This window comes from Heterodontus francisci, chromosome 41, assembly GCF_036365525.1.
Source record: "Heterodontus francisci isolate sHetFra1 chromosome 41, sHetFra1.hap1, whole genome shotgun sequence".
In the NCBI taxonomy this organism is placed as follows: domain Eukaryota; kingdom Metazoa; phylum Chordata; class Chondrichthyes; order Heterodontiformes; family Heterodontidae; genus Heterodontus; species Heterodontus francisci.
The window spans coordinates 19,828,976-19,854,363 of NC_090411.1; the positions used below are offsets into that span (position 1 = coordinate 19,828,976).

General features: G+C 43.6%; 1 protein-coding gene across 3 annotated transcripts in view; it reads left to right on the forward strand.

Moving 5' to 3' along the window:
• zc3h7bb (zinc finger CCCH-type containing 7Bb) overlaps window positions 1–25,388 on the forward strand; it is a 107,729-nt gene that overhangs the window by 45,381 nt on the left and 36,960 nt on the right. For 2 of the 3 annotated variants that reach the window (XM_068019430.1, XM_068019432.1), the window contains exons 7-17: window positions 3,916–3,972; window positions 5,386–5,428; window positions 9,517–9,776; window positions 11,949–12,198; window positions 14,095–14,150; window positions 14,845–15,007; window positions 15,929–16,090; window positions 17,533–17,738; window positions 20,342–20,442; window positions 22,732–22,913; window positions 23,981–24,057. In XM_068019430.1, coding sequence (XP_067875531.1) covers window positions 3,916–3,972; window positions 5,386–5,428; window positions 9,517–9,776; window positions 11,949–12,198; window positions 14,095–14,150; window positions 14,845–15,007; window positions 15,929–16,090; window positions 17,533–17,738; window positions 20,342–20,442; window positions 22,732–22,913; window positions 23,981–24,057 — 1,557 coding nt within the window. The remainder of the gene's footprint in view (window positions 1–3,915; window positions 3,973–5,385; window positions 5,429–9,516; window positions 9,777–11,948; window positions 12,199–14,094; window positions 14,151–14,844; window positions 15,008–15,928; window positions 16,091–17,532; window positions 17,739–20,341; window positions 20,443–22,731; window positions 22,914–23,980; window positions 24,058–25,388) is intronic. The other variant, XM_068019431.1, reaches the window with a different exon arrangement.

Below are 25,388 nucleotides of genomic sequence, written 5' to 3' on the forward strand. Positions count from 1 at the left end.
TAGTTCCATTCCCCCACCCTTTTGTTCTTTTGTTAGAAAAAAGAAGGTTGAGAAAACATTTGATAAAGGTGCTCAAGATCATGAGGGGTCCAGATAGGGTAGAGAGTCATAGAGAGATACAGCACTGAAACAGGCCCTTCGGCCCACCGAGTCTGTGCTGACCAACAACCACCCATTTATACTAATCCTACATTAATCCCATATTCCCTACCACATCCCCACCATTCTCCTACCACCTACCTACACTAGGGGCAATTTACAATGGCCAATTTACCTATCAACCTGCAAGTCTTTGGCTGTGGGAGGAAACCGGAGCACCCGGCGGAAACCCACGCGATCACAGGGAGAACATACAAACTCCGCACAGGCAGTACCTGGAAGTGAACCCGGGTCGCTGGAGCTGTGAGGCTGCGGTGTTAACCACTGCGCCATCCCCCAAAGAGAGAGAAACTGTTCCTGTTGGCGGAAGGGTCGAGAAACAGGGGACACCGATTTAAGCTGATTGGCAAAAGAAGCAACGGCAACATGAGGAAAATCTTTCTTTATACAGTGAGTGGTTAGGACCTGCAATGCACTGTCTTGAGAGTCTGGTGGAAGCAGATTCAATCGTGGCTTTCGAAAGGAAATTGGATAAACAGCCAAAAAGCAAAATTTGAACTGCTATGAAATCATTTGTAATCTCTTCCTGTTGTAACAAAAACAGCCATTACCTTCAGTAAAGGAGAAGTAAGCTGGCAAAATGCATAGGAGGTGACCATACAGTGTGCATCATTAATGAATTACATTACTCATTTGAGCTATTCTTGAGCAAGTTCTGTACTTGCACAGAGAACAGAAACATAGAAAATAGGAGCAGGAGTAGGCCTTCGAGCCTGCTCCGTCATTCATTATAATCATGGCTGATCATCCAGCTCAGTAACCTGTTCCCACTTTCCCCCCATATCCTTTGATCCCTTTCGCCCCAAGAGCTATTTCTAATTCCTTCTTCAAAACATACAATGTTTTAGATTAGATTAGAGATACAGCACTGAAACAGGCCCTTCGGCCCACCGAGTCTGTGCCGAACATCAACCACCCATTTATACTAATCCTACACTAATCCCATATTCCTACCAAACATCCCCACCTGTCCCTATATTTCCCTACCACCTACCTATACTAGTGACAATTTATAATGGCCAATTTACCTATCAACCTGCAAGTCTTTTGGCTTGTGGGAGGAAACCGGAGCACCTGGAGAAAACCCACGCAGACACAGGGAGAACTTGCAAACTCCACACAGGCAGTACCCGGAATCGAACCCGGGTCCCTGGAGCTGTGAGGCTGCGGTGCTAACCACTGCGCCACTGTGCCGCCCCTAACTGCCCTCAACTGCTTTCTGTGGTAGCGAATTCCACAGGCTAACCACTCTGAGTGAAGAAATTTCTCATCCTCTCAGTCATGAAAGGTTTACCCTGTATCCTTAGACTATGACCCCTGGTTCTGGACTCCCCCACCATCGGGAGCATCCTTCCTGTATCTACCCTGTCAAGTCCTGTTAGAATTTTATAGGTTTCTATGAGATCCCCCCTCACACTTCTGAACTCCAGCGAATATAATCCTATCCGACTCAATCTCTCCTCATACGTCAGTCCCGCCATCCCAGGAATCAGTCTGGTAAACCTTCGCTGCACTCCCTCTATAGCAAGAATATCCTTCCTCAGATAAGGAGACCAAAACTGCACACAATATTCCAGGTGTGGCCTCACCAAGGCCCTGTATAATTACAAGACATCCCTGCTCCTGTACTCGAATCCTCTCGCTATGAAGGCCAACATGTCATTTGCCTTTTTTACTGCCTGTTGCACCTGCATGCTTACCTTCAGCGACTGGTGTACGAGAACACCCAGGTCTCGCTGCATATTCCCCTCTCTCAGTTTATAGCCGTTCAGATAATCTACCGTCCTGTTTTTGCTACCAAAGTGGATAACCTCACATTTATCCACATTATACTGCAATTGCCATGCATTTGCCCGCTCACTCAACTTGTCCAATTCACCCTGAAGCCTCTCTGCATCCTCCTCACAACTCAACCCTCACCCTCCCACCCAGTTTTGTTTCATCTGCAAATCTGGAGATATTACATTTAGTTCCCTCATCTAAATCATTAATGTATATTGTGAATAGCTGGGGTCCTAGCACCGATCCCTGTGGTACACCATTAGTCACTGCCTGCCATTTGGAAAAAGACCCATTTATTCCTACTCTTTGTTTCCTGTCTGCCATCGCAATACACTACCCCCAGTCCCATGCACTTTACTTTTACATGCTAACCTCTTATGTGGGACTTTATCAAAAGCCTTCTGAAAGTCCAAATAAACCACATCCACTGGCTCCTGCTCATCAACTCTACTAGTTACATCCTCGAATAATTCTAGTAGATTTGTCAAGCATGATTTCCCTTTCGTAAATCCATGCTGACTTTGTCCGATTCTACCACTATTCTCCAAGTGCTCTGCTATAAAATCTTTGATAATGGACTCTAGAATTTTCCCCACTACTGACGTCAGGCTGACTGGTCTATAATTCCCTATTTTCTCTGTACCTCCCTTTTTAAATAGTGGGGTTACATTAGCTACCCTCCAATCTGTAGGAACTGTTCCAGAGTCTGTGGAATATTGAAAGATGACCACCAATGCATCCACTATTTCTAGGGCCACTTCCTTAAGTACTCTGGGATGTAGATTATCAGGCCCTGGGGATTTATCGGCCTTCAATCGCAACAATTTCCCCAACACCATTTCTCTACTAATACTGAATTCCTTCAGTTCTTCCCTCTCACTAAACCCTGTGTTCCCCAACATTTCTGGTATGTTATTTGTGTCCTCCTTTGTGAAGACAGAACCAAAGTATGCATTTAATTGGTCAAACATTTCTTTGTTCCCCATAATAAATTCCCCTGTTTCTGACTGTAAGGGACCTACATTTGTCTTCACCAATCTTTTTCTCTTCACATACCTATAGAAACAGTTACAGTCAGTTTTTATGTTCCCTGCAAGCTTGCTCTCGTACTCTATTTTCCCCTTCTTAATCAATCCCTTGGTCCTCCGTTGCTGAATTCTAAACTGCTCCCAATCCTCGGGTCTGTTTTCTCTGGCAAATTTATATGCCTCTTCCTTGGACCTAATGCTATCTCTAATTTCCCTTGTAAGTCATGGTTTGGCTACCTTTCCCGTTTTACTTTTGTGCCAGACAGGAATAAACAATTATTGCAGTTCATCCATGAGCTTTTTGATTGTTTGCCATTGCCTATCCACCGTCATCTCTTTAAGTAACGTTTGCCAATCCATCATAGCCAACTCGCGCCTCATTGCTTCATAGTTTCCTTTATTAAGATTCAGGACCCTAGTCTCAGAATCAACTACATCACTCTCCATCTTGATGAAGAATTCTATCATATTATGGTCACTCATCCCCAAGGGGTCTTGCACAACTAGACTGTCAATTATTCCTCTCTCATTACACAATACCCAGTCTAGGATGGTCCATTCTCTAGTTGGTATTGGTCCAGAAAACCATTCCGTATACAGTCCATGAATTCCTCCTCTATGGTATTGTGACTAATTTGATTTGCCCAATCTGTATGCAGATTAAAGTCACCCATAATTACAGATGTTCCTTTATCGCATACATCTCTAATTTCCTGTTTAATGCCATTCCCAACATCACCACTACAGTTTGGAGGTCTATATACAATCCCCACTAATGTTTTTTGCCCCTTAGTGTTTCTCAGCTCTACCCATACAGATAATATCCTTCCTCACTATTGCATTAGTCAGGTGTCGAGCTTTTCAGTGACCGTGGAGAAGCCTGGGCTCTGATGTGGCATACCTACATTAAGCCACACCAAATCCACAAATATTCTCTCTTTTTCAGCATGATGTGGATACAGTGGGTCTGACGGCTATTGGCAACTCAATGAACAGTAATCAGGTAAGCTGACTCCTTTTTTTATATTTTTAGGCCAGTTAGTTTCTACTTAAGAAATATCAACCAGCTGTATGTGTTTCTGTTGTACCAACTGTAGTTTGGGTGATACTTAATAAATCACGTGTTCAGTGTTTGTGCAGGATCAAAGCATGCTGGCTGGCTTAAATTCTGCATTGAACTAAAAGACAACTGATCAAAATTGTCTGCCTTATGAAATTCTGTAACATACAAAAAGGATCCAGTCTAACGCCTGAAAAGAAGTTTATCAAAGTTCCTTCAACAATCATGTTGGTTCTTCCACTCCAGGAGCTTATGTTCAATGATCTATTGTGGCACTCGAGTGCAATACTGAGGGAGTGCTGCACTGTTGGAGGTGTCATCCTCTGGATGAGACTTTAAACCAAGAGGTCCTCTCGAGTGAATAAAAAAAGATCCCAGGGTGCTATTTGAAGAAGAGCAAGGGAGTTCTCACCCATGTCCTGGCAAATATTTATTCCCCAATCAACCTCTCTTTTAAAAAAAAAATTATCTGATCATTATCATGATGCTTTGTGGTACCTTGTTTTGTGCAAATTGATTGCCATGTTTCCTTCAGTATAACAATGACCATTTAGAAAGTACTTTGTTCTATTCTGCTTAGATCAAAAGTGTGTGACCTCACAATTATCTATATTGTAATTCATTTGCCACAGATTTGCCTATTCACTGAAACTATTATCTCTTTTTAATTTTTATGCTTCCATCAATACTGCTTATAATGCCTACTATCTCTGTGTCATCGGCAAACTTGGATATGTAACTCACCTAAGTCATGAATAAATAGAGTGAATAGTTGAGGTTCCAATTCCTCTGGGACATCACTTCCTGCCAATTAGAATGCATTATCCCTGCTCTCTTTCTCCTGTTGTTCAGCCAACTTCCGAACCAGGTCAATAATTTGCCTTCAGTTCCACAAGATTTAACTTTAGCCAACGGTCTCTTATGAGGGACTTTATCAAATGTCTTCTGGAAGTCCATATAAATAACATCCATAGACATTCCACTGTCCACTACTTTTTCAACTCCTCAAAAAAAATTCAGTCAGATTTGTCAGGCATGATCTACCCTTTATAAATCCATGCGTGCACTCTCTGATCAAGTGAAAATGTTAAATTTTCAAGATGTTCAGTCACGCTATCCTTAATTGTCGACTCTACTAATTTCCAAACATGTTAGCTGTTGGGCTTAATGGTCTTAATTCTCTGGTTTCCCTCTCTTGCCTTTCTTAAATAGTTGAGTGCCACATGCAAATTTCCAATCTAAAGTTGTAACCTCTCAGTCCTGGTATCATCAGGTTATATTGGGATATAAAGCAGGTTTACGGTGAAAGTACAGTTACATTGAAAGCCAATTTCAGTTCTTTGTATTCTCCCACAGGTCTCCATAAATGGCACAAGTGACATAGATGACATAGAATCAGGTGAGTTTCTTTTACGCTGCTTGCTGCAGAAATATGAATCTGCACCACAGTCGATACTAGCTGATATTCCCCTTTCTTTGTTCTGCTGTAAAGATCTCAAGTGAAATGGATTTGGGCAGCCACAGCTCAATTCCTTCTGGGAGCAGGTGCACAGCAGGAAAATGCTGCATAGCTTAAGGCAATAAACACTGAATTGTCTGTCTCACTCAGAGGAGGAAAGGTTAGATTGTGAAGTTGGAGCTTCACTAATTTATGCAATGGATAAATCTCAGGAAGCTAGGTGGTTGAAGTACATTTCTATGTTAGAGTAGAGGATGCTTTACTCCCTTGCTTCCTTTGGTGGCAAAAGCTGAAAAGTTTCCAGCTGCACTGATATCTCTCCCCTTTGGTATTGGCAAACTCGTGATTGATAACAATGATACTGAGAGCCTGAGGGCTAATGCTCACAGTGCAGGAGTCCACCAATAGAAAAGAGCAGCAGAGAATCGATCAATCTGAAACAGCAACTAGATGACACCAGACTTGAGCCAGTAGATTGTAGAGTGGAGAGAAAACTAACATGGGAACATAGGAACAGGGAGATGTCATTCAGCCCCTTGAACTAGTCACCACTCACTTTGATCACAGCTGATCTGTACCTTAACTCCATTTATCTGCCTTCGTTCAGTATCCTTTATTAGTTTTGGCCTCTCCCTACCAGAGGAAATAGTTTCTCTCTATCAACCTGATCAACTCCTTTTAATCATCTTAAACATCTCAGTTAAATCACCCCTTAGTCTTCTATACTCAAGGGAATACAAGTCAAGTCTATGCAACCTATCCTCATAATTGTGCCATTTCACCTCGGTATCATTCTGGTGAACCTTGGCTACAGGGTAAGCAGTTATGTAGATCTGAGGTTTCAGAAAAATTGACAAAGTGGGAGAGGTGACAATGGGTCATGAGTTCAATGATGCATACAATCTACATAATAGTTATATCAAAATCTACATCGGCACACCTCTTGTCAACTTTTTCCATAATTTTTTTTTAAATCTGCACATATAATGTTAACTAAACATATAATGTTAACTAAACATCAACCTACATAAACTTCTTGTGCTGTCATTACTCCTACCTGGGGAATGTATAATTACAGCATGACCAGTTTTAGATGGATGGTCTCCATTAATAATGTGAACATAGGAATTTAAAATATACAAAAATAGGGACAGAATGTGTGACTTGAAAATGGGAACTGCGTTACCCCTGATCCAGTTATTCTGCACTTCCTGTGAAGACTATATTTGGATTTGACTTGAGCCCTGCACTGGAGACTTGAGCACATAACCTGAGGAAGTGCTGCACTGTGGAAGGTGCTGTCTTTCAGATAAAATGTTAAACCGAAATCCCGCAGTATTATTTAAAGAAAGGCAAGGGAGTTCTCCCGGAGTCCCGGCCGACATTTATCTCTCAACTATTTTCTTTTATAAACTGAGATGAGCTGCTTATTTATCTTGCTGTCTGCGGGATCTTGCAGAATGCAAATTGCCTGCAATTTTCCCCAACTTTACAACAGTAACTACACTTCAGAAGTACTCCATTGACTGTATTTTGGAATGTCTTGAGGTTATTCAATGAGTTTTACAAATGACAGTTCTTCCTTTCTGTATAACCATATATATCCCACATTTATTCATTTTGACTATTGTTTTTCCCCAAACTTCTACAGTGGCGCAGTGGTTAGCACCGCAGCCTCACAGCTCCAGCGACCCGGGTTCAATTCTGGGTACTGCCTGTGTGGAGTTTGCAAGTTCTCCCTGTGTCTGCGTGGGTTTTCTCCGGGTGCTCCGGTTTCCTCCCACAAGCCAAAAGACTTGCAGGTTGGTAGGTAAATTGGCCATTATAAATTGCCCCTAGTATAGGTAGGTGGTTGGGAAATATAGAGACAGGTGAGGATGTGGTAGGAATATGGGATTAGTGTAGGATTAGTATATATGGGTGGTTGATGGTCGGCACAGACTCGGTGGGCCGAAGGGCCTGTTTCAGTGCTGTACCTCGAAACTAAACTAAACATATAAATACCTTCTCATGTACGCTTTTATCCCGATTTTTAATCATCCACGACAGTGCTTCTGATATGTTTTCCTTTTTCCTCAACCAAGGATTCCCCCCTACTGTGGTTGACAGGGCCCTCAACCATGTCCAGCCCATTTTCCGCACCTCTACCCTCCCCCTTCCCCTCCCTCCCAGAACTGCGACAGGGTTCCCCTTGTCCTCACTTTCCACCCCACCAGCCTCCACATCCAAAAGATCATCCTCCGCCACTTCCGCCACATCCAGCGTGATGCCAGTACCAAACGCATCTTCCCCTCCCTTCCCCTGTCAGCATTCTAAAGGGATTGTTCCCTCCGCCACACCCTCGTCCACTCCTCCATTACCCTGCTCTGATGATGCTACCTTCCATGACAGCGGTTCTGATATGACCTCCTTTTTCCTCAACCGAGGATTTGCCCCCCCCACTGTGGTTCACAGGGCCCTCAGCCATGTCCGGCCCATTTCCCGCACCTCTACCCTCACCCCTTCCCCTCCCTCCCAGAACCGCGACAGAGTTCCCCTTGTCCTCACTTTCCACCCCATCAGCCTCCACATCCAAAGGATCATCCTCCGCCATTTCCGCCACCTCCAGCATGATGCCACTACCGAATGCATCTTCAATTCCCTTCCCCTGTCAGCATTCTGAAGGGATTGTTCCCTCCGCAACACCCTGGTCCACTCCTCCATTATCCCCACCACCTCGGCACCTTCCCCTGCAATTGCAGGAGGTGTAATACCTGCCCATTTACCTCCTCTCTCCTCACTATTCCAGGCCCCAAACACTCCTTTCAGGTGAAGCAGCGATTTACTTGTACTTCTTTCAATGTAGTATACTGTATTCGCTGCTCACGATGTGGTCTCCTCTACAATGGGGAGACCAAATGCCGACTGGGTGACCACTTTGCGGAACACCTTTGCTCAGTCCGAAAGCATGACCCTGAGCTTCCGGTTGCTTGTCATTTCAACACTCCCCCCTGCTCTCATGCTCACATCTCTGTCCTGGGATTGCTGCAGCGTTCCAGTGAACATCAACGCAAGCTCGAGGAACAGCATCTCATTTACCGATTTAGGCACGCTACAGCCTGCTGGACTGAACATTGAGTTCAATAATTTCAGAGCATGACAGGTCCTGCTTTTTATTTTTAGTTATTCTTTTTTTTTTATTCGTTTATTTTATTTTAGTTTGTTTCTACTGTGCCTACCCACTGTTTTTTTGTTTTTTAATGTTAGTGCTTGTAGCCAGGGCTGTTCATTTTACAGTCTATTCACACCCTATCTGTACTAACGCTTTGTCTTTCATCACACTATTAACATATTGTTTGCCTTTGTTCCATGACCTTCTGGTCAGTTATTCTCTGTGACCTTATCCTATCAACACCTCTTTTGTTATCTCTTGCCCCACCCCCACCTTACTTGCTTAAAACCTTTTACATTTCTAATATTTGTCAGTTCTGATGAAGGGTCTCTGACCTGAAACGTTAACTCTGTTTCTCTCTCCACAGATGCTGCCAGACCTGCAAAGTATTTCCAGCATTTCTTGTTTTTCTTTCAATCATTTATGTTCAGTTTATCATTTTTATTTGGCTCTAACTTTACACTTTTTCTAGTCTCTGTTATAACCCTCCTATCTTATCAAACAATATATTCTCCAACTTCCTATGAGCAATTCTATGGGAAACTGATTAGCATATGATGGGAAATCTTGCGTAAGGCACACACCTCTGTCCAAAAACCTCATTTCATGTTGGCATACTTTTATGGCCAATATTTACCATTGTAAATTGCTATGTCAACATTTTCCATTCAGTTTTGCTATATCAGCTGTCATGATCTAGTTGCAGACTCTGGCCACTAGATGACTCTGAAGTGAGTATCTGAAGTCTTTGTTCTAACCTTGTATATTTGAAAAAAACATATGCATTAACTGACAATGCCACAGACAATTTACTAGTTATATCTAATGATTGCATTTGTGATCTCCTTTTTGTCATTGTCTTGCTTCTACAATGCAGGTTCACCTTCGGACCTTCCATGTATCCCTGTTCCAGCCACTATTCCTGCTCCAGCCAGTGAAGCTTCAGTCCCCATTGCCTCGGTTTCTGTTAGTATCCAGCAATCACAGACAGATCCTGCTCTGCTGAAGCCCCCTGTTAGCGATGGGGTGTCTCTCTCAGTGCCTGAAACTACAGAGGAATTTCCAGATGAAGAGATTATTGGAGAAGAGCTGGACACATTATTGGATTCTATAGGGGAGACAAATGATTTTCCAATGGTAAGAGACATAAAAAATGAATGTAATTTCCATTGGTTAGCCACATCCCATCCATGTGCCAGGGGCTCTATAGTCAACCTTTCCACCCCCAGGGTTACTTAGGGGAAAATGTGCCAAATATCCCACTCCTGTTTCCTATTGCTCAATTCTTGCTGGACAGTGTGTAGGTGGGGACACCAGGGAAGGACAAGATGAGGCTGTGCTTTGTTGGCCTTCCTTACATGGGATTTCTGGCCATCATTCACATGTGATGGCTGGTTAGGCTATCGGTGTGATGGTGTAGCTGCAGCAAGGGCTGTCTGGGTTCAGGAGGTGAAGGGAGACAATTGATGAAGGGGGAAAAAATCAATGCAAATTTGTAAGATTTAGGTACCAGTTAGTGAGACTCATGATTCTCTCAGGTTAATAAATTAAGTATCGTTCCATACATTAACCACAAGCTACTAATTGGGTGGCTAATTGGGAATCCAGATGTGGCGAATTGCATTTCAGATTACTAACAAAAAATTAATAATAAATCATTGGGCCTGTAATATCAATACACGTTTGCACAGTGTATGCGTGGGAACTTTAACCTTTTAAGAAAAATATAATGCAGAGTGTACAAGTGTTTTTTGCTTGTGTGAGCACTTTACTTCCTTGGTTGCTGAATAATGGCAGATAATTATTAAGTAAATATATACACATGAAATACTCTTAGCTGTATTTGTGTGGACGGTGTTTTCTACCAAAATTAGTGCATGTAGCTAAAATGGTGTCATTGTAGCCTCACCTGTGGCTAATTGGAATATTTTATTGGACGACATTAATTGAAATCCACCTGGCTGGGCGTCGCTTACTTCTCTGACATCCCTTTCAGGTCTGATGTTGAAAGTAGAGAATGTTACAGTTTCTGAGGATCTCCAAGAGAGACACTAGGTTTAATAATTCAGGTGGGATTCCTCATCAGGCATTGGCAGGAAAAGCCCTTTCTGTAGGATTGACAGAAACAAAAAGGGTTGCATTTTTTTTTTAACCTGTGAGCAGGTATTGTTAGTCCTGTCAACTGGAATAAATGGCAGCAAACTTGAGAGAGGGCGAAATTAAGATATAGCAGAGGGAGCTCTAAAACTGCATCACCGCTAACTCCCAACAGTCCCCACGCGACCAGTGACTGGATATGGAAGAAGCTGAAACTTTATTTCTTCAAGTGTTTTTGCACACCATCATTGTTAGCTATGAGATTACGTTTTGTGATGGAGCCCTAATGCCTCAAAGGAAAGGCTTGTATTTATAAGGCTAAAGGATGATTTTAGTACTGTAGGGATGTGAGGGTGGTGCCTGCTGGTAGTCAATGTTAGGACCATTGCTCTTCTCATTTATATAAATAATCAGCACGGGGAATAGGGGTACAATGACAAGATTTGCCAATGTCAAAAAATAGGTTGCATGGTTAACTGTGAAGAAGACTAAGTGACTGCATGGAGACATAGCAACAGTAGCTTGCATTTTATAGAGTACCTCTACTTTGGGAAAGATGGTTCTCAGAAGGCAAAGAAGGAGATATTAAGAGGGGCGACCAAAAGCTTGGTCAAAGAGGTGGGTTTGAAGAATGGAGGAGATGGCGATTGAGGGGTTTGGGGAGGACATTCCAGAGCGTGGCACTGGGTTACTGAAGGTACAGATGCCATGTTGCCACAAAGCAAGGATGTGATGCACAGGAGGCTGCAGTCAGAAGAATGTAGAGTTTGAGAGAGGGTCCTTGAGAGATTAAAAGAATAAAATTAGAATTTTAAAGGTGGAGGGAGAAGAGGTGCACAGTAGGCTGGACTCGAGCAGAGGAGGGGAGCTGGGATGTACCACTGGAGGAGTTTGCAAAGGTAGGGTGGGGGTTTTAAACTGGGACAAGGACGATGTGCTGGAGGGTGAGGACCCAGTGGAGGTAGTTGAGGAGGGGGTGAGATTTGTGTGAGTAGGCTATGGGCAGTGGTTTCACATTAAATGAATTCTTTTTGAAGTGCAGTGACTTGTTATTGAGGCGAAAGCTCTTGTGCAGATTGTGGTTAGTTTTTGCTTTTACGGGCACTAGTTTTACATCTCGCCTGACTTTTATTTCCCGTTGATAACGCCAATTAAAATCTTGTGCTGTATAAGATGGGCGCCCCTTTGTCAGTCTCCTGCTTTATTTCACAGACATCAGTGGCTGGGACTTTTCCGACCAACCTACCCAATGACGTGTCGAGGCTGCTTGCCGTCTTTCCCACTGGTACTTCGGTGCTCCCATCTGCCGTGAAGAGCAACATTGGCCCAAATGTTTCGCTCCCATCAGGCTATCCCATGCTTCCTATCCAGAAGATGGACACCCTGGACAACATCGGTCCGAACACAATTGTGAATAGTTTACATTCCTTGGACCTACTCCCTGGAATGGAATCTCGGCCTGGTAAAAGTTTACTCATTTTTAACCCATTGGCATCTGTGCTTTTTAAAAATTCTTTCATGGGATGTAGTATCACTGGCAAGGCCAGCATTTGTTGCTCATCATAACTGAGTGGCTTGCTAAGCCATTTCAGAGGGTAGTTAAGAGTCAACCACATTGATGTGGGTCGGAGTCACATGTAGGCCAGACCAGGTGAGGACGGCAGATTTCTGTCCCTAAAGGACATTAGTGAACCAGATGGTTCTGTGTAATCGACTAGTCTGCATAGTTTGTGAAAAAATCTTCGACATACGTTAGTGACTTTGTGAATTGTACTATTTACAGTTCTGAGCAGCTCACCTCAGAAAGGGGATGTTGACCTTGGAAGGAATACAGTGCAGATTCACCAAAATGTTACCAGGGCTCCAAGAGTTAAATTATGAGGAGAAATTATTTACACCAGGCTTGTATTCCCTGGAATACAGAAGGTGAAGAGGTGATTTGATTGAAGTTTTTGGATTTTGAAAGGAGTTGATGGGTTAGAGAGAGAGAGAACTTTTTCTGCTGGTGGGGGAGTCTAGAGGACATAATGTTAAAATCAGAGCTAGGCCATTCAGGAGAGAAGATAAGATATGCTTCTTCATACAAAGGGTGGTAGAAGTGTGGAACTCTCTCACAAGGAGTAGATGCTAGCTCAATTAATCGTTTTAAATCAAAGATCGATAATTTTTTTGCTGGCCAAGGCAGATGGATGGGAGTTGAATCCAGATGAGTCATGATCTAACAGAGTGGCAGAACTGGCTCGAAGGGCTGAATGGCCTACTCCTGTTCCTAACTGGAATTGTCAGCTCGCATATCCAGGCTTCTCTTTTAATGTTCATTTTCGTCTGGGTGAGAGGACGGGCTGGGAACCTCGAGCTGGGCCCTGGCTCTTGGGAGTTGTGTAGGAGCAGTCTGGTGGCGGTGAGTGCCCTGGATTGAGCCACCCTGTGGTGAAGTGGTTCCTTCTTTCAGTGCAGAGTTGAGATCAGCACATCACCAGGCAAGGAATTGTAGGCCCAAAACCTACCTGCCAATACTCTGCATATCATATCATCCATGATGTGGAAGAAGCCAGGTACACAGCCACTCAAACATAACCTCGGTGGGCAACGCTGCTTCCAGAACTGAGAGGTTCAAACTGTCGAGACATCTGAACAGGCTGGAGCTCTTTTCTCTGGAAAAGAGAAGACCTGATGAAGTGGTTTTTTACCCAGGGAGTGGTGAGAATGTGAAACATGGAGTATTTGAGGTGAATAGCATCAATACATTTAATGGGAAGTTAGACAAAGACATTGACAAAGTAGATGTAGAGAGGATGTTTCTTCTAGTGGGGCACCTCTGCTGGGGCAATCTAGAACAAGAGGTCATAGTTTTAGGATAAGGGGTAGCAGATTTAAAACAGAGATGAGGAGAAATTACTTCTCAAAGGGTCGTGAGTCTGTGGCATTCACTATCCCAGAGCACGGTGGATCCCGGGACATTGAGCAAATTTAAGGAGGAGATAGACAGATTTTTAATTAGTAATGGGTTGAAGGGTCATGGAGAAAGGGCAGGAACGTAGAGTTGAGGCCGAGATGAGATCAGCCGTGATCGTATTGAATGGTGGAGCAGGCTCGAGGGGCTGAATTGCCTACTCCTAGTTCTTATGAGGGAGAAAGGAATAGGAAGGTAGGACGAGATGAAGAGGGGTGGGAGTGGACTCGTGTGGAACATAACTGGCATGGACCTGTAGGGCTGAGTGGCCTGCTGTAAAATCTGAGTAATTGTTTTTTGGCTGGAGGGAGAGGAAATGAGTCTCTGTCACTTTTCTTGTTTTTAAAAGATGCAGCATTAATAATAAAGGGTAAAAACGATGATTTTTTTTTTGTGCTTCACCAGCTTCGAGACCAATGACACCAAACAGCAATCAGAGCACATCAAGCAGCTTTGCATTGGTGAGTCTGAAACCTTCACTCACACCTTTCTTATTGCAGCTATACTGACACTTGGCCCAGAAAGCACTGTATAAACCTCATACTGTTGCTCTTACTTAATCTCCACATGCTTTCCATATCGTTCTGCACGTCGTCGTCCCTCTCCTTTTCCTGAAGGTACTAAGCTGTGCTGGAGTCCAGTCCTCCTGTAACCTTGGCCCAAGTGGACATGTGCCATGCCTGGGCTTTGACAGCGAGGGCCAATATTTACTGCTTTCTAGCAAAAGGCACTAGATAGTGATCGGGAGTTGCTGAGACTAGGAGTTCATTTGAAATTTCAAAACTGAGATTGATCGATTTTTGTTAGGTAATGATGTTCAGGGCTGATGAAGAGTTGCACTGATAATGATGGCTGCTGTGTGAGCTACTGGAGGATAGCAGGGCACCCATGGAACAGTAATAAAAACAGAAAATGCTGGAAAAACACAGCAGGTCTGACAGCATCTGTGGCGCAAGAAAGAGAGTTAATGTTTCAGGTCGGTGACCTTTTTATCCGAACCCAGGGAACTGCAGTCCATCACAGAGACTGTGCCCTAAAGACAGGATGGTAAATGGTTGATGAGGGATTTTCTTTTTAATTCATCACTTTTATCCAGCAAGTAAGATGATACAGAACCTTGCTCTTTCCTTGACTGCTACCTCCTCCTTTGTACAGCAGGGTAAGCAAACTATGTGCTCCTCCAGCAATCCCTCGATGCTCCTGGGAATAGCACGAAGAGGCAGTGGATCATTTCTGTCCCCATCGCCACTGACGAAAAACCCACTCAGCGACACACATGACCTGCGTCAGGCTTGCCTCAGCTGCTTCATGAAAACAGGTAAAGGGAACTCCTCAGATAGAAATCCAAATAGCTGCCACTCCTCCTGGCTTCTCCTCCCAAGGCCGTGAGCTGTTCTCCAGCCTCGTGCTCACCCACAGGGATTGTCTGCTGCAGACAGGATTAGCTGTTTCGGCTAAGCAGCTGTCATTTCCCTGTCAGATTTGAGTGCCCATCATTCCAAGGCTGAAGTGAACGTTCAGGCATGACAGGGAAACCTAAGACATCTATTTGGACGTTTACCTGACAGGGCCATCAAGTCTTCGGTAGCAGTGCATCTCATGGTGGGCAGGTGACCTTTTTCCTGGGATAGGAAACAAGGGGAAGTGTTATAGTGGAAGAGGAGGGAACTCCAGCTTGCCTGGCCACAGAGTGCTGAAGTGTGGGTTTCATTGAAGCTCTCCTATTGGTATTTGATACTAGTTCTGCCATTCGAGAAATTGGAGGCTGAGCAGCTTCCTCAGACCGGAAGAAGGGATGGTTGGCATTGCTTTGGATCACTCTCGTGTATTCCCTTATGATTACTAGAAGCATTATTAGCTTGGAAATGCCCCAGAGCTTATCTGGGAATGGCAGGTGACTAGAAGGAGATGGGGTGAATGTTAATGTGAAAAGGAAGAACCAAGGTTTAAACCCTGGTCTGGTTTAAGTTAACTGATCTCAGCCATGTAGGGCTGTAATGGCCTCGGTGTTGGTGAGCTAGAGCAGTCTATGTCCCTCGGAGACAGGAGAAAACAAAATAGGCAGATCAAAAGCAGCAAGAAAATTAAAATTGAATGAATCAGTCAACTAGAAAGAGGGGGGGGGGGAAAGACAGGAGCAAATCCACTTAAAACGGTTTGTCTATTCCAGTTCGTCTGCCTTGGCCTATCATCCTAATTTGCCTCAAAATTTTTCTCCTCTTGGGTTTTGTTGTTCTAGGAGCTAAGGCATTAGATTATAATTATAACCCTGACCTGGAACATAAGTGTAAAAAAGATCTTTTGATTGGAAGACTGAAGATTTCAACAGACTCACGATGGAAGAAAATCAGGCCTCGGCCTACCAAGAATAATTACAGAGGACCTTACTACATTTGTAAAGGTATGGAGGTGCATGTAATTTAGTACAACTTGTGGGGGAGACCAAAACTAGGGGCCATAAATATGAGATGATCACTAATATATCCAATAGGGAATTCAGGAGAAACTTCTTTCGCCAAAAAGTGATTAGAATGTGGAATTTGCTACCACGGGGAATGGTTGAGGCGAATAACATAGATGCATTTAAAGGAAAGCTAGATAAACGGATCAGGGAGAAAGGAATAGAAGGTTATGCTGATAGGGTGAAATGAAGAGGGATGGGAGGGCGCTCACACTCATGTAGAGCATAAACACTGACATCTCCATGTCTGAGTCAGATAAGGTCCCAGATCTGAGCTCAACAGTTGGGGAGTTGATATGTAATGAAAGTTGCTTCTGATCATATATGGACACCACTGGGTGCCTGCGTACAGAGATTCCCCAAGAGTTCAAGCTGGCTGTTAAACTGACGCTGTGGGTTGGCCGCCCATTACAGAAAATGCCGGATTTCTATTATATTTTCTATAATGGGCACTAATCCATAACACCAGTTTTACATCTGGCTGCAAGATGGAAATCTACTCTTTATAGAGATGCTGGGATCGGGGCTTGGCTGTGATTTTTCTGAAAACTTGCTGATACTCAATCAGGACTCGGGTGTGCAAAAATGACCACTTGGCCAAAGTGCCTCCTGTGGCTCAGTGGGTAGCACGTCCACCTCTGGGTCAGAAGGTATTGGGTTCAAGTCCCACTCTAGCACAAAAGCTAGGTTGACGCTCCCAGTGCAATACTGAGGAAATACTGCACTGTTGGAGGTGCTGCCTTTCAGCTAGGATTTTAAACCAAGGCCCCATCTGCCCACTCAGATGGACATAAAAGAATGACGGCACTATTTTGAAGAAGAGCCGGGGGGGGAGTTTTCCCAATGCCTGGACAGTATCCCTCAACCAATGCCTTAAAACAGATGATCAGATCTTTTATTTCATCGCTGTTTATGGGATTTTGCTGCGTGCAAATTGTCTGCTGCATTTCCTACATTACAACAGTGACTACACTCCAAAAATATTTCATTGCCTGTAAAGCATTTTGGGACATCCTCAGGAAAGGAGCTATATAAATGCAAGTCTTTTTACTGGTGAGTGACGCTGTTGGGGGACAGTAGCCCAGAAATGGGTCAGTACTTGCAGGAGATTTGGGCTAAGTATTCTCAGAGATGGGATGAGGCTAAATTGTTCTGCCTTCCACAGTGGAATAGCCTACCAGCACTTACAGCTTAAACTCACATATGAAGAATAGCCACTTGGCAGCATACTGGAGAATTGCTGGTCGTGCTTCCAGCAGAATTAGTACCTTCTGCAAAAAGAGATCGGGAAACTGAGGGAGAGCAGGGGAAAGAGAACAGGTTTAAAATGTGCACCATAATCTAATCATAAAGGTGATGTTCTCCATTTTGCTTGTTCACAGATATAGCAAGTAAGGAGGATTGCAAGTACGGGGATCAGTGTACGTTTGCCTACTGTCAGGAGGAGATAGATGTTTGGACGCTGGAACGTAAGGGAGCCATAAACCGCGAGCTACTCTTCGATCCACTGGGGGGTGACACAAGATGCAGCCTCACAGTAATTAAACTGCTGAAGGAACATCTTGGCCACTTCATGTTCCTTTGTGAGGTGAGATGGCATAGCCCTTGCAAGTCTTTTAATGGCAGTTCCGCCACAGACCAGACAACAGTCAGCATCACTTCACGTACCCAGCTAAATTAATGCCTCAGTTTTAAAATCCTTATCCTTGCTTTCAGATCCTTCCTTGGCCTTGCCCCGTCCCAATCTCTAACTTCCTCCAGTTCTGGCATCTCTCACATCCCCAATTTTTAATCGCTCCACCATTGGTGGCTGTGCTTTTAGCTGCCAGGGCCCTAAGCTGTGGAATTTCCTCCCTAAACCTCTACGCCTCTCTCTTGTCCTTTTAAGATGTTCCTTAAAACCTACCTCTTTGACCAAGCTTTTGATAACCTGCCCTGATATCTCCTCCTGTGGCTCAGTGTGACAATTTTTTATTGGTTGAGCTCTTCCTAAGTACCTTGGGATGTTTTGCCTCTTTAAAGGTGCTCTATAAATGCAAATTGTTGTAATACTGAGCCGTTACATAGAATGTACAGCACAGAAGCAGGCTATTTGGCCCAACTGGTCCATGCCAGTGTTTATGCTCCACACGAGCCTCCTCCCACTCATCTTCATCTCACCTCATCAGTATATCTTTCTATTCCTTTCTTGCTCATGTACTTAGTTGGCTTCCCCTTACAGGCATCTATGCTCGTCGCCTTATTATAAATTTCACCAAACTATTTCTCTGCCCAAATGCCAAACATATACAAATGTATTGTGTGGTCAAGCCTGTATTCTTTAAATGAGCTTTTGGAATGTCTACCCAAATGTACCCAAAGCTAATATTCAGAACTATAGTCTCAGGCTCTAAGCCATACTAAAAACAAGTCCTTCCTCATCCTGATTTTGCATCCAGTTCAGTGATTGACACTACCTGCGTGCTATTACTCACGTCTGCTTGACTGAACTATCTCAAATCATGATCGATAAATCTCTATAGCAACAGTCCTGCTGTCTTGACTTTTTTTACATTTGTCAATATTTCAGCACTTCCTTAGGAGGTAAACTCATGGGCCTGGGAACATAGCAACATTCAGCCCCTCAAGCCTCTTCCACCATTCAATGAGATCATGGCTGATCTGCGACCTCACTCCATATACCCACTTTTGCCCCATATCCCTCAATACCTTTGGTGAGCAAAAATCTATCAATCTCAGATTTAAAATGAACAATTGATCTAGCCTCAATTGCAATTTGCAGAAGAGAGTTCCAAACTTCTACCACGCATTTCTAATTTCACTCCTGAAAGGTCTGGCTCTAATTTTTTACATTATGCCCCCTAGTCCTAGACTCCCCAACTAGCAGCAATCGTTTCCCTGTATCTTCCCTATCTGTTTCCCTTACTATCTTGAAAATTTCAATCAAATCGCCCCTTAATCTTCTAAACTCCAGGGAATACAACCATAGTCTGTTTCATCTCTCCTCGTCATTTAACCCTTAGAGTCCAGATAGCATTCTGGTAAATCTACCCTGTACTTCCTGCAAGGCTAATATATCCTTCCTAAGGTGTGGTGCACAGAACTGCTCACAGTAACTCCAAATGTGATCTAACCAGGACTTTGTGTAGCTGTAACATGACTTCTATCCTCTTGGATTCTAGACATCTAGATCTAAAAGACCAGCATTTTTCAGGTATGACCTGTCCTTTACAAGAACACCACCCAACAAGAACCACCCAACATCAAGTCTGTTCCTACTGTTGCCCAGGGAAGGCCATTGGAAAGGAAAGGAGAATAATAACTTGTCAGAAAATATAATATTTGCATTTGCTAATTGCATCGTGCAACAGTTACAACCTGCACTTGGAATCCTGCCACCCTATGACGGAATGTTAGTACACTCCAGAGGGAAGCTTCAGGGGAGACCACATCAAGCTTTATATAATCATGAAATGATATGGATAAGGTGAATCGGAATATGACTTCAAGGCTGGTTTGGTCAGTTGGGAAACAGGACAAAAAAAAATTTAACTGAGTGAAAAGTAAATTAGAAATGTTTGGAATAACTAACTGGATGAAACAGTGGAGCTAAAGGCATTAGGGGAGTTTAGAGTGTAGCTTTACAGCAAGAGTGATGGGGAATAAACTGTGAAGGCTCAATAAACACGTGAGGGAGAAAGGAATGGAAAGCTATGCTGATGGGATGAGAGGAAAGGGGTAGAAGGAGGCTCGTGTGGAATTTAAACACCGGCATGGACCAAGTGTGTCGAGTGGCCTGTTTCTGTGCTTACATTCTATGTAATAGCAGCTTGAGGAGATATTGGCTGTTCTGAAGCCATTCTTACAGAGCAGAGCTGAGGTCTTCATCTCTGAGCCATACAAACTGAAGGTTCAATCCCAGATCTGAGCTCTACAGCTCGGGAGTTAGTAATTGGTAAATGTTGCTGATCACATATAGAGATCCACACTGTGTTTTCGATGTAAATTGCCTTTTCTCATTCTTGACCTTTTCCTCAAGTCCTTAAATCAGTAACTGCCAAGTTTAAAGGGCGCAGTATTCAGTATCTCTGTCCCTTAAATGGTTGGTCAAATCAGAATCTATCCCTTCATCCCTCCATTCAAATAATAGTGTGTCAGTCTCTGATGATGAGTCTTTGCTTTCTGTTGCAGGAATGTTTTGACAGCAAGCCCAGGTTAATAAGCAAGAAGGTTAAGGACGGCGCATCAGTTTGCTCTAATCCAGAAACTAAACACATCTTTGAAGAGAATAAGTGAGTACACAAGAAATACGGAAGGAGCTGTACGACCTGGAAGATCCCAAGTCCAAGTCCTAGTTTGTGTTGAGTTACATGATAGCAGTCAGAGCAGCAGCTGGAGTGCTGCAAGTTTCATTAGTGCTCCTGAGATAGCAAGGTGAAAAAATAACAGCCATGCTTCTCGCTCCATGCAGTGACTCCTCCTGGATCATGTGCATGTGGTCATATTGGGCAAGGACAGGATCAGACTGTGATGCCATCTGTGTGTGTTCGAATAGTTTGCACAGAATAGCACAGAAGGAGGCCATCCAGTCTATTGTGTCTGTGCTCATTATAAGAGCTCTTCAGTTAGTCCCAGTCTCCTGCCCTTGCCCCACAGCCCTGCATAGTTTTTTCACTTCAAAGATTGATCGAATTCTCTTTTGAACATTGCCACTGAATCTGCTTCCACCACCCTTCTGCCAGTAGAAAGAGTTTCTGTCTATTTGCTCAATCAAAACCCTTCATGATTTTGCAGACTTCTATTAAATCTCCTCTTAACTGTCTGCTCTAAGGAAAGAAATCCCAGTTTCTCTGATGTCCCCACATAACTGAAGTCCCTCATTCCTGGTACCATTCTTGTAAATCCCTTTTGCACCCTCTGTTAGGCCTTGATATCCTTCCAAAAATGTGGTGCTTAGAATTGGACATCATAATCCAGCTGAGACCGAACCAGTGTTATAAAAGTTTAGCATAACTTCCTTTGTACTAGAATAGCTACTAGCGCACAGAATTAGAGGATGACTTTAACCTGTGGAAATGGAACCCAACCAGCCTTCGTAGAAAATAGTGATGTGTTTTTGTTAGGTAAAGGTTAAGAAACCAAGGCATAGGAACATAGGAGCAGGAGTAGGCCATTTGGCCCATCGAGCTTTCCCTGCCAATTAATATGATCATGGCTGATCTTCCACCTCAATATCTTTTTCCCACACTATCCTCATATCCCCTTATGTCATTGGTATTTAGAAATCTGTCAATCTCTGCTTTAAACATACTCAATGACTGAGCTTCCACAGTCCTCTGGGGTAGAAAATTCTGAAGATTCACAACCCTCCGAGTAAAGAAATTTCTCCTCATCCCTGTCCTGAGTGACTTCCCCCTTATTTTGAAATTGTCCCCTGGTTCTAGACTCCCCATCCAGGAGAAACATCTTAGCTGCATCTACCCTGTCTATTCCTTTAAGTGTTTTGTAGGTTTCAGTGAGATCATCTCTCATTCTTCGAAACTCTAGAGAATACAGGCCCAGTTTCTCCAATCTCTCTTCATAGGACAGTCCCGCCATCCCAGGAACAAGTCTGGTGAACCTTCGTTGCGCTCCCTCCATAGCAATAATATCCTTCCTAAGGTAAGAGGACCAAAACTGCACACAACACTCCAGGTGCGGTCTAACCAAGGTTCTATACAATTGAAGCAAGACTTCACTACTCCTGTACTCAAATCCTCTTGTGATAAAGGCTAACATACCATTAGCCTTCTTAATTGAAAGCTGCATCTGCATGTTAGCTTTCAGTGACTCATTGATAAGGACACCCAGGTCCCTTTTTTACATCTGCACTTTCTAATCTCTTACCATTTAAGAAATACTCTGCACATCTATTCCTCCTACCAAAGTGTATAACCTCACATTTTTTCACATGGTATTCCATCTGCCACATTCTTGCCCACTCACGAAGTCTGTCCAAATCCCCTTGAAGCTGCTTTGCATCTTCCTCACAACACATATTCCCACCTAGTTTTGTGTCATCCCCGAACTTGAAAATACTAGATTTGGTCCCCAGATCCAAAGGCAGGTAGATGGAGTCAAGATACAGAGCAGTCATGATCTAGTTGAATGGTCAACAGCGATGGAAAATGCTGCGTATCCACGTGGCTGCGAAAGGCAAGAGAAAGCAGCTGCTGAGAGCCCATCCCCATCCAAAGATGAATTCCAACCGACTAAATTAGGAACTAAAGTATTGTGATCATGCTTATGAAAGGGAGCTGCAAACTCGAGGGGCTGAATGGCCTATTCCTGTTCCTATGTTCCTAAAAAGGGATGAAATTGCTTATAAATATTACTGAAACTTTGCTTTTACGAGCTTAGGCAAGGGTATTGAAGGTTACAGAATCAAGGCAAGGAGATGGAATTAAGATGCAGGTCAGATATGATCAAATTAAATAGTGGAATAGGCTTGAGGGTTAGAATGGAATGAAATTGGTTCTAAATGTTACTGAAACGTCACTTTTACGAGGAATGTATTTATTCCCTTTGTGGTTACGGTCCAGGTGTCTGGTCCACGTGCTGTGTGCCACAACAGTTAAGTACTCCAAGATCCGCCAGTTCCAGGACCACTGCCAGTTTGATGTGTGCCGTCACGAGGTGCGTTATGGGTGCCTGCGGGAGGACAGCTGTAACTTTGCCCACAGCCTCATCGAGCTCAAGGTCTGGGTGATGCAACAAAGTTCAGGTACACCAAAGAAAAACCTAAGCATTTTTTCTGCCTGCCCATCTACATATATTTAAAAGTTTGAGAGTGTTCACTACAAATGGTCAAAACTAACTTTAAAAAAAAAAGCCAATCCATTTTGTGCCTTTGTTTTTTATTTTCCCTGACCTGGTGCTGGAAATTTACAAGCAGCCGCCTTTCTACAAATTTCCCTCGCCAAGCAATTAAACTCCTGATGTCCTCTGTTTGCTTCCATCAATTAGACTCTGTGACCTTAAAGGGACAGGCTTCATAAACATGTCTCAATCTTGGCAGTGGAATACTACACTGTGCTGTAATTATAAAGAAACAACACCTGTCATCTTCATGAGAACAATGATATCTGCCAGTTTTGAAATGCTTTATTCTGACTTACCAGTCGCTTTTCCTACACACACCTTGCATCTCTTGGGAAGGGTTGCAAGATCTAGGCTGAAGCTATGTTCGTTTTTTGTTTTGCGAGTGTGGGATCATCCATTAGGGTCTGCGTGGATGAGATGGATATTACCAGCACTTCTGTTTCTCTCCCCAGGCAGCATAACATGCAAAGAATTGACCAAACCTTTCTCACCCCATTGGGCCAGCAGCCCTAGGACGCAAACCCATGATGCAACAGCCAGTTATAAATGTAACACATTAGATATAATGCACTGGCATGTGTTCCAAGCCAGCAGCACACCATTGTGTTCCTGCCCCTTGTCACTATCCATTGCCCCTGCTGGAAAGTCTGATCTCCAGTAAGGACAAGAATGAAGCTCAACTGTGAAGTCTTCCATGATGAAACAGCCTACCAATGCTCATTCAAAAGCAAAAGTACTGCAGATACTAGAAATCTGAAATACAAACCAAAAATGCTAGAAATGCTCAGTGGGTCTGACAACATCTGTGGAGAGACAAACAGAGTTAATGCTCTCCTGGATGAGACTCGCACATGAAGACTGGCCATTCGTGCAAGGGTGCCGGCATCCATACAGCCAACCTTCAGCTGATGAAGCTTCATTATTCAAAGCGGTATTATAGTGATCCTGTTCTCCCCTTTTATCTCGCAGGGATCACTCATGAAGAGATTGTGCAGGAGTCCACGAAGTACTGGCTGAGTGTGGAAGCAAGTGCAAACAGAGCACAGGTAAGTTGCAGCCAACACCTAGGGTGAGAGCAAGGAGCAATTTCATGGTCATTTATCCATGACAACAACAACTTGCATTTATATAGCTCCTTGAGTAGCTTCAAGTCCAGCTCCAGGGCTTGAGAACAAAAATCAACATTAATACTCCAGTGCAGTACTGAGGGAGGTGCCGTCTTTCGGATGAGACATTAAACCGAGGCCTCATCTGCTTGCTGGGATGGATGTAAAAGATCCTGTGGCAATATTGTAAAGAAGAGCAGGGGAGTTGTCCCCAGTGTCCTGGCCAATATTTATCCCTCAATCAACATCACTAAAACCGATTGTCTAGTCATTATCGCATTGCTGTTTGTGGGAGCTTGCTGTGCACATACTGGCTGCCATGTTTCCTGCATTACAACAGGGACAACTCTTCAAAAAGTACTTCCTTGGCTGTAAAGCATTTTGAGATGTCTGGTGGTCATGAAAGGCGCTATATAAATGCAAGTTTTTTCTTTAACATGGTAAAACATCCCACGGTGCTCACAGGAGCGTTATCAAACAAAATATGTCACTGAGCCACCTAAGGAGATTGTAGGACAGGTTGATCACAGAAGTAGCGGCTTAAAGGAGGAGAGCGAGAGAGAGGTTTGGGGAGAGAATTCCAGAGCTCATGGCCTAGGCTGCTGAAAGCATGGCCGCCAATGTTGCAGTAATGAAAACTGGGGATGCACAAGAAGCCAGAGTTGGAGACTTGCAAGCCACTCATAAGATGGCAATGAGATATTAAGTGAAATCTTAGAATTCAGTAATAAGTAATAACTTAGCCTATTCCCAGATTGCTGATCCTAGATCCCAGTACTCAGGGTTAAAAGATTCCTAACTCCTTGCATCTGACTGTCCTCCATATGAGGGAATCGAGCAACATCATTGACACCAGGTTCAAGTGTTGCCAACGTTTCTGCAGTAGCTACTCAGACTATAGGAAATAAATGAATGTACTGTGGAGCCCCTTAAAATGCCTGTGTGGAGTTTGCAAGTTCTCCCTGTGTCTGCGTGGGTTTCCTCCGGGTGCTCCGGTTTCCTCCCACATGCCAAAGACTTGCAGGTTGATAGGTTAATTGGCCATTATAAATTGTCCCTAGTATAGGTAGGCGGTAGGGAAATATAGGGACAGGTGGGGATGTGGTAGGAATATGGAGTTAGTGTAGGATTAGTATAAATGGGAGGTTGATGGTCGGCACAGACTCGGTGGGCCGAAGGGCCTGTTTCAGTGCTGTATCTCTAAACTAAACTAAACTAAAATCAATTTTTATTAGAGCCCTGGTGACATTGTGAAATTTGACCTGGATTGG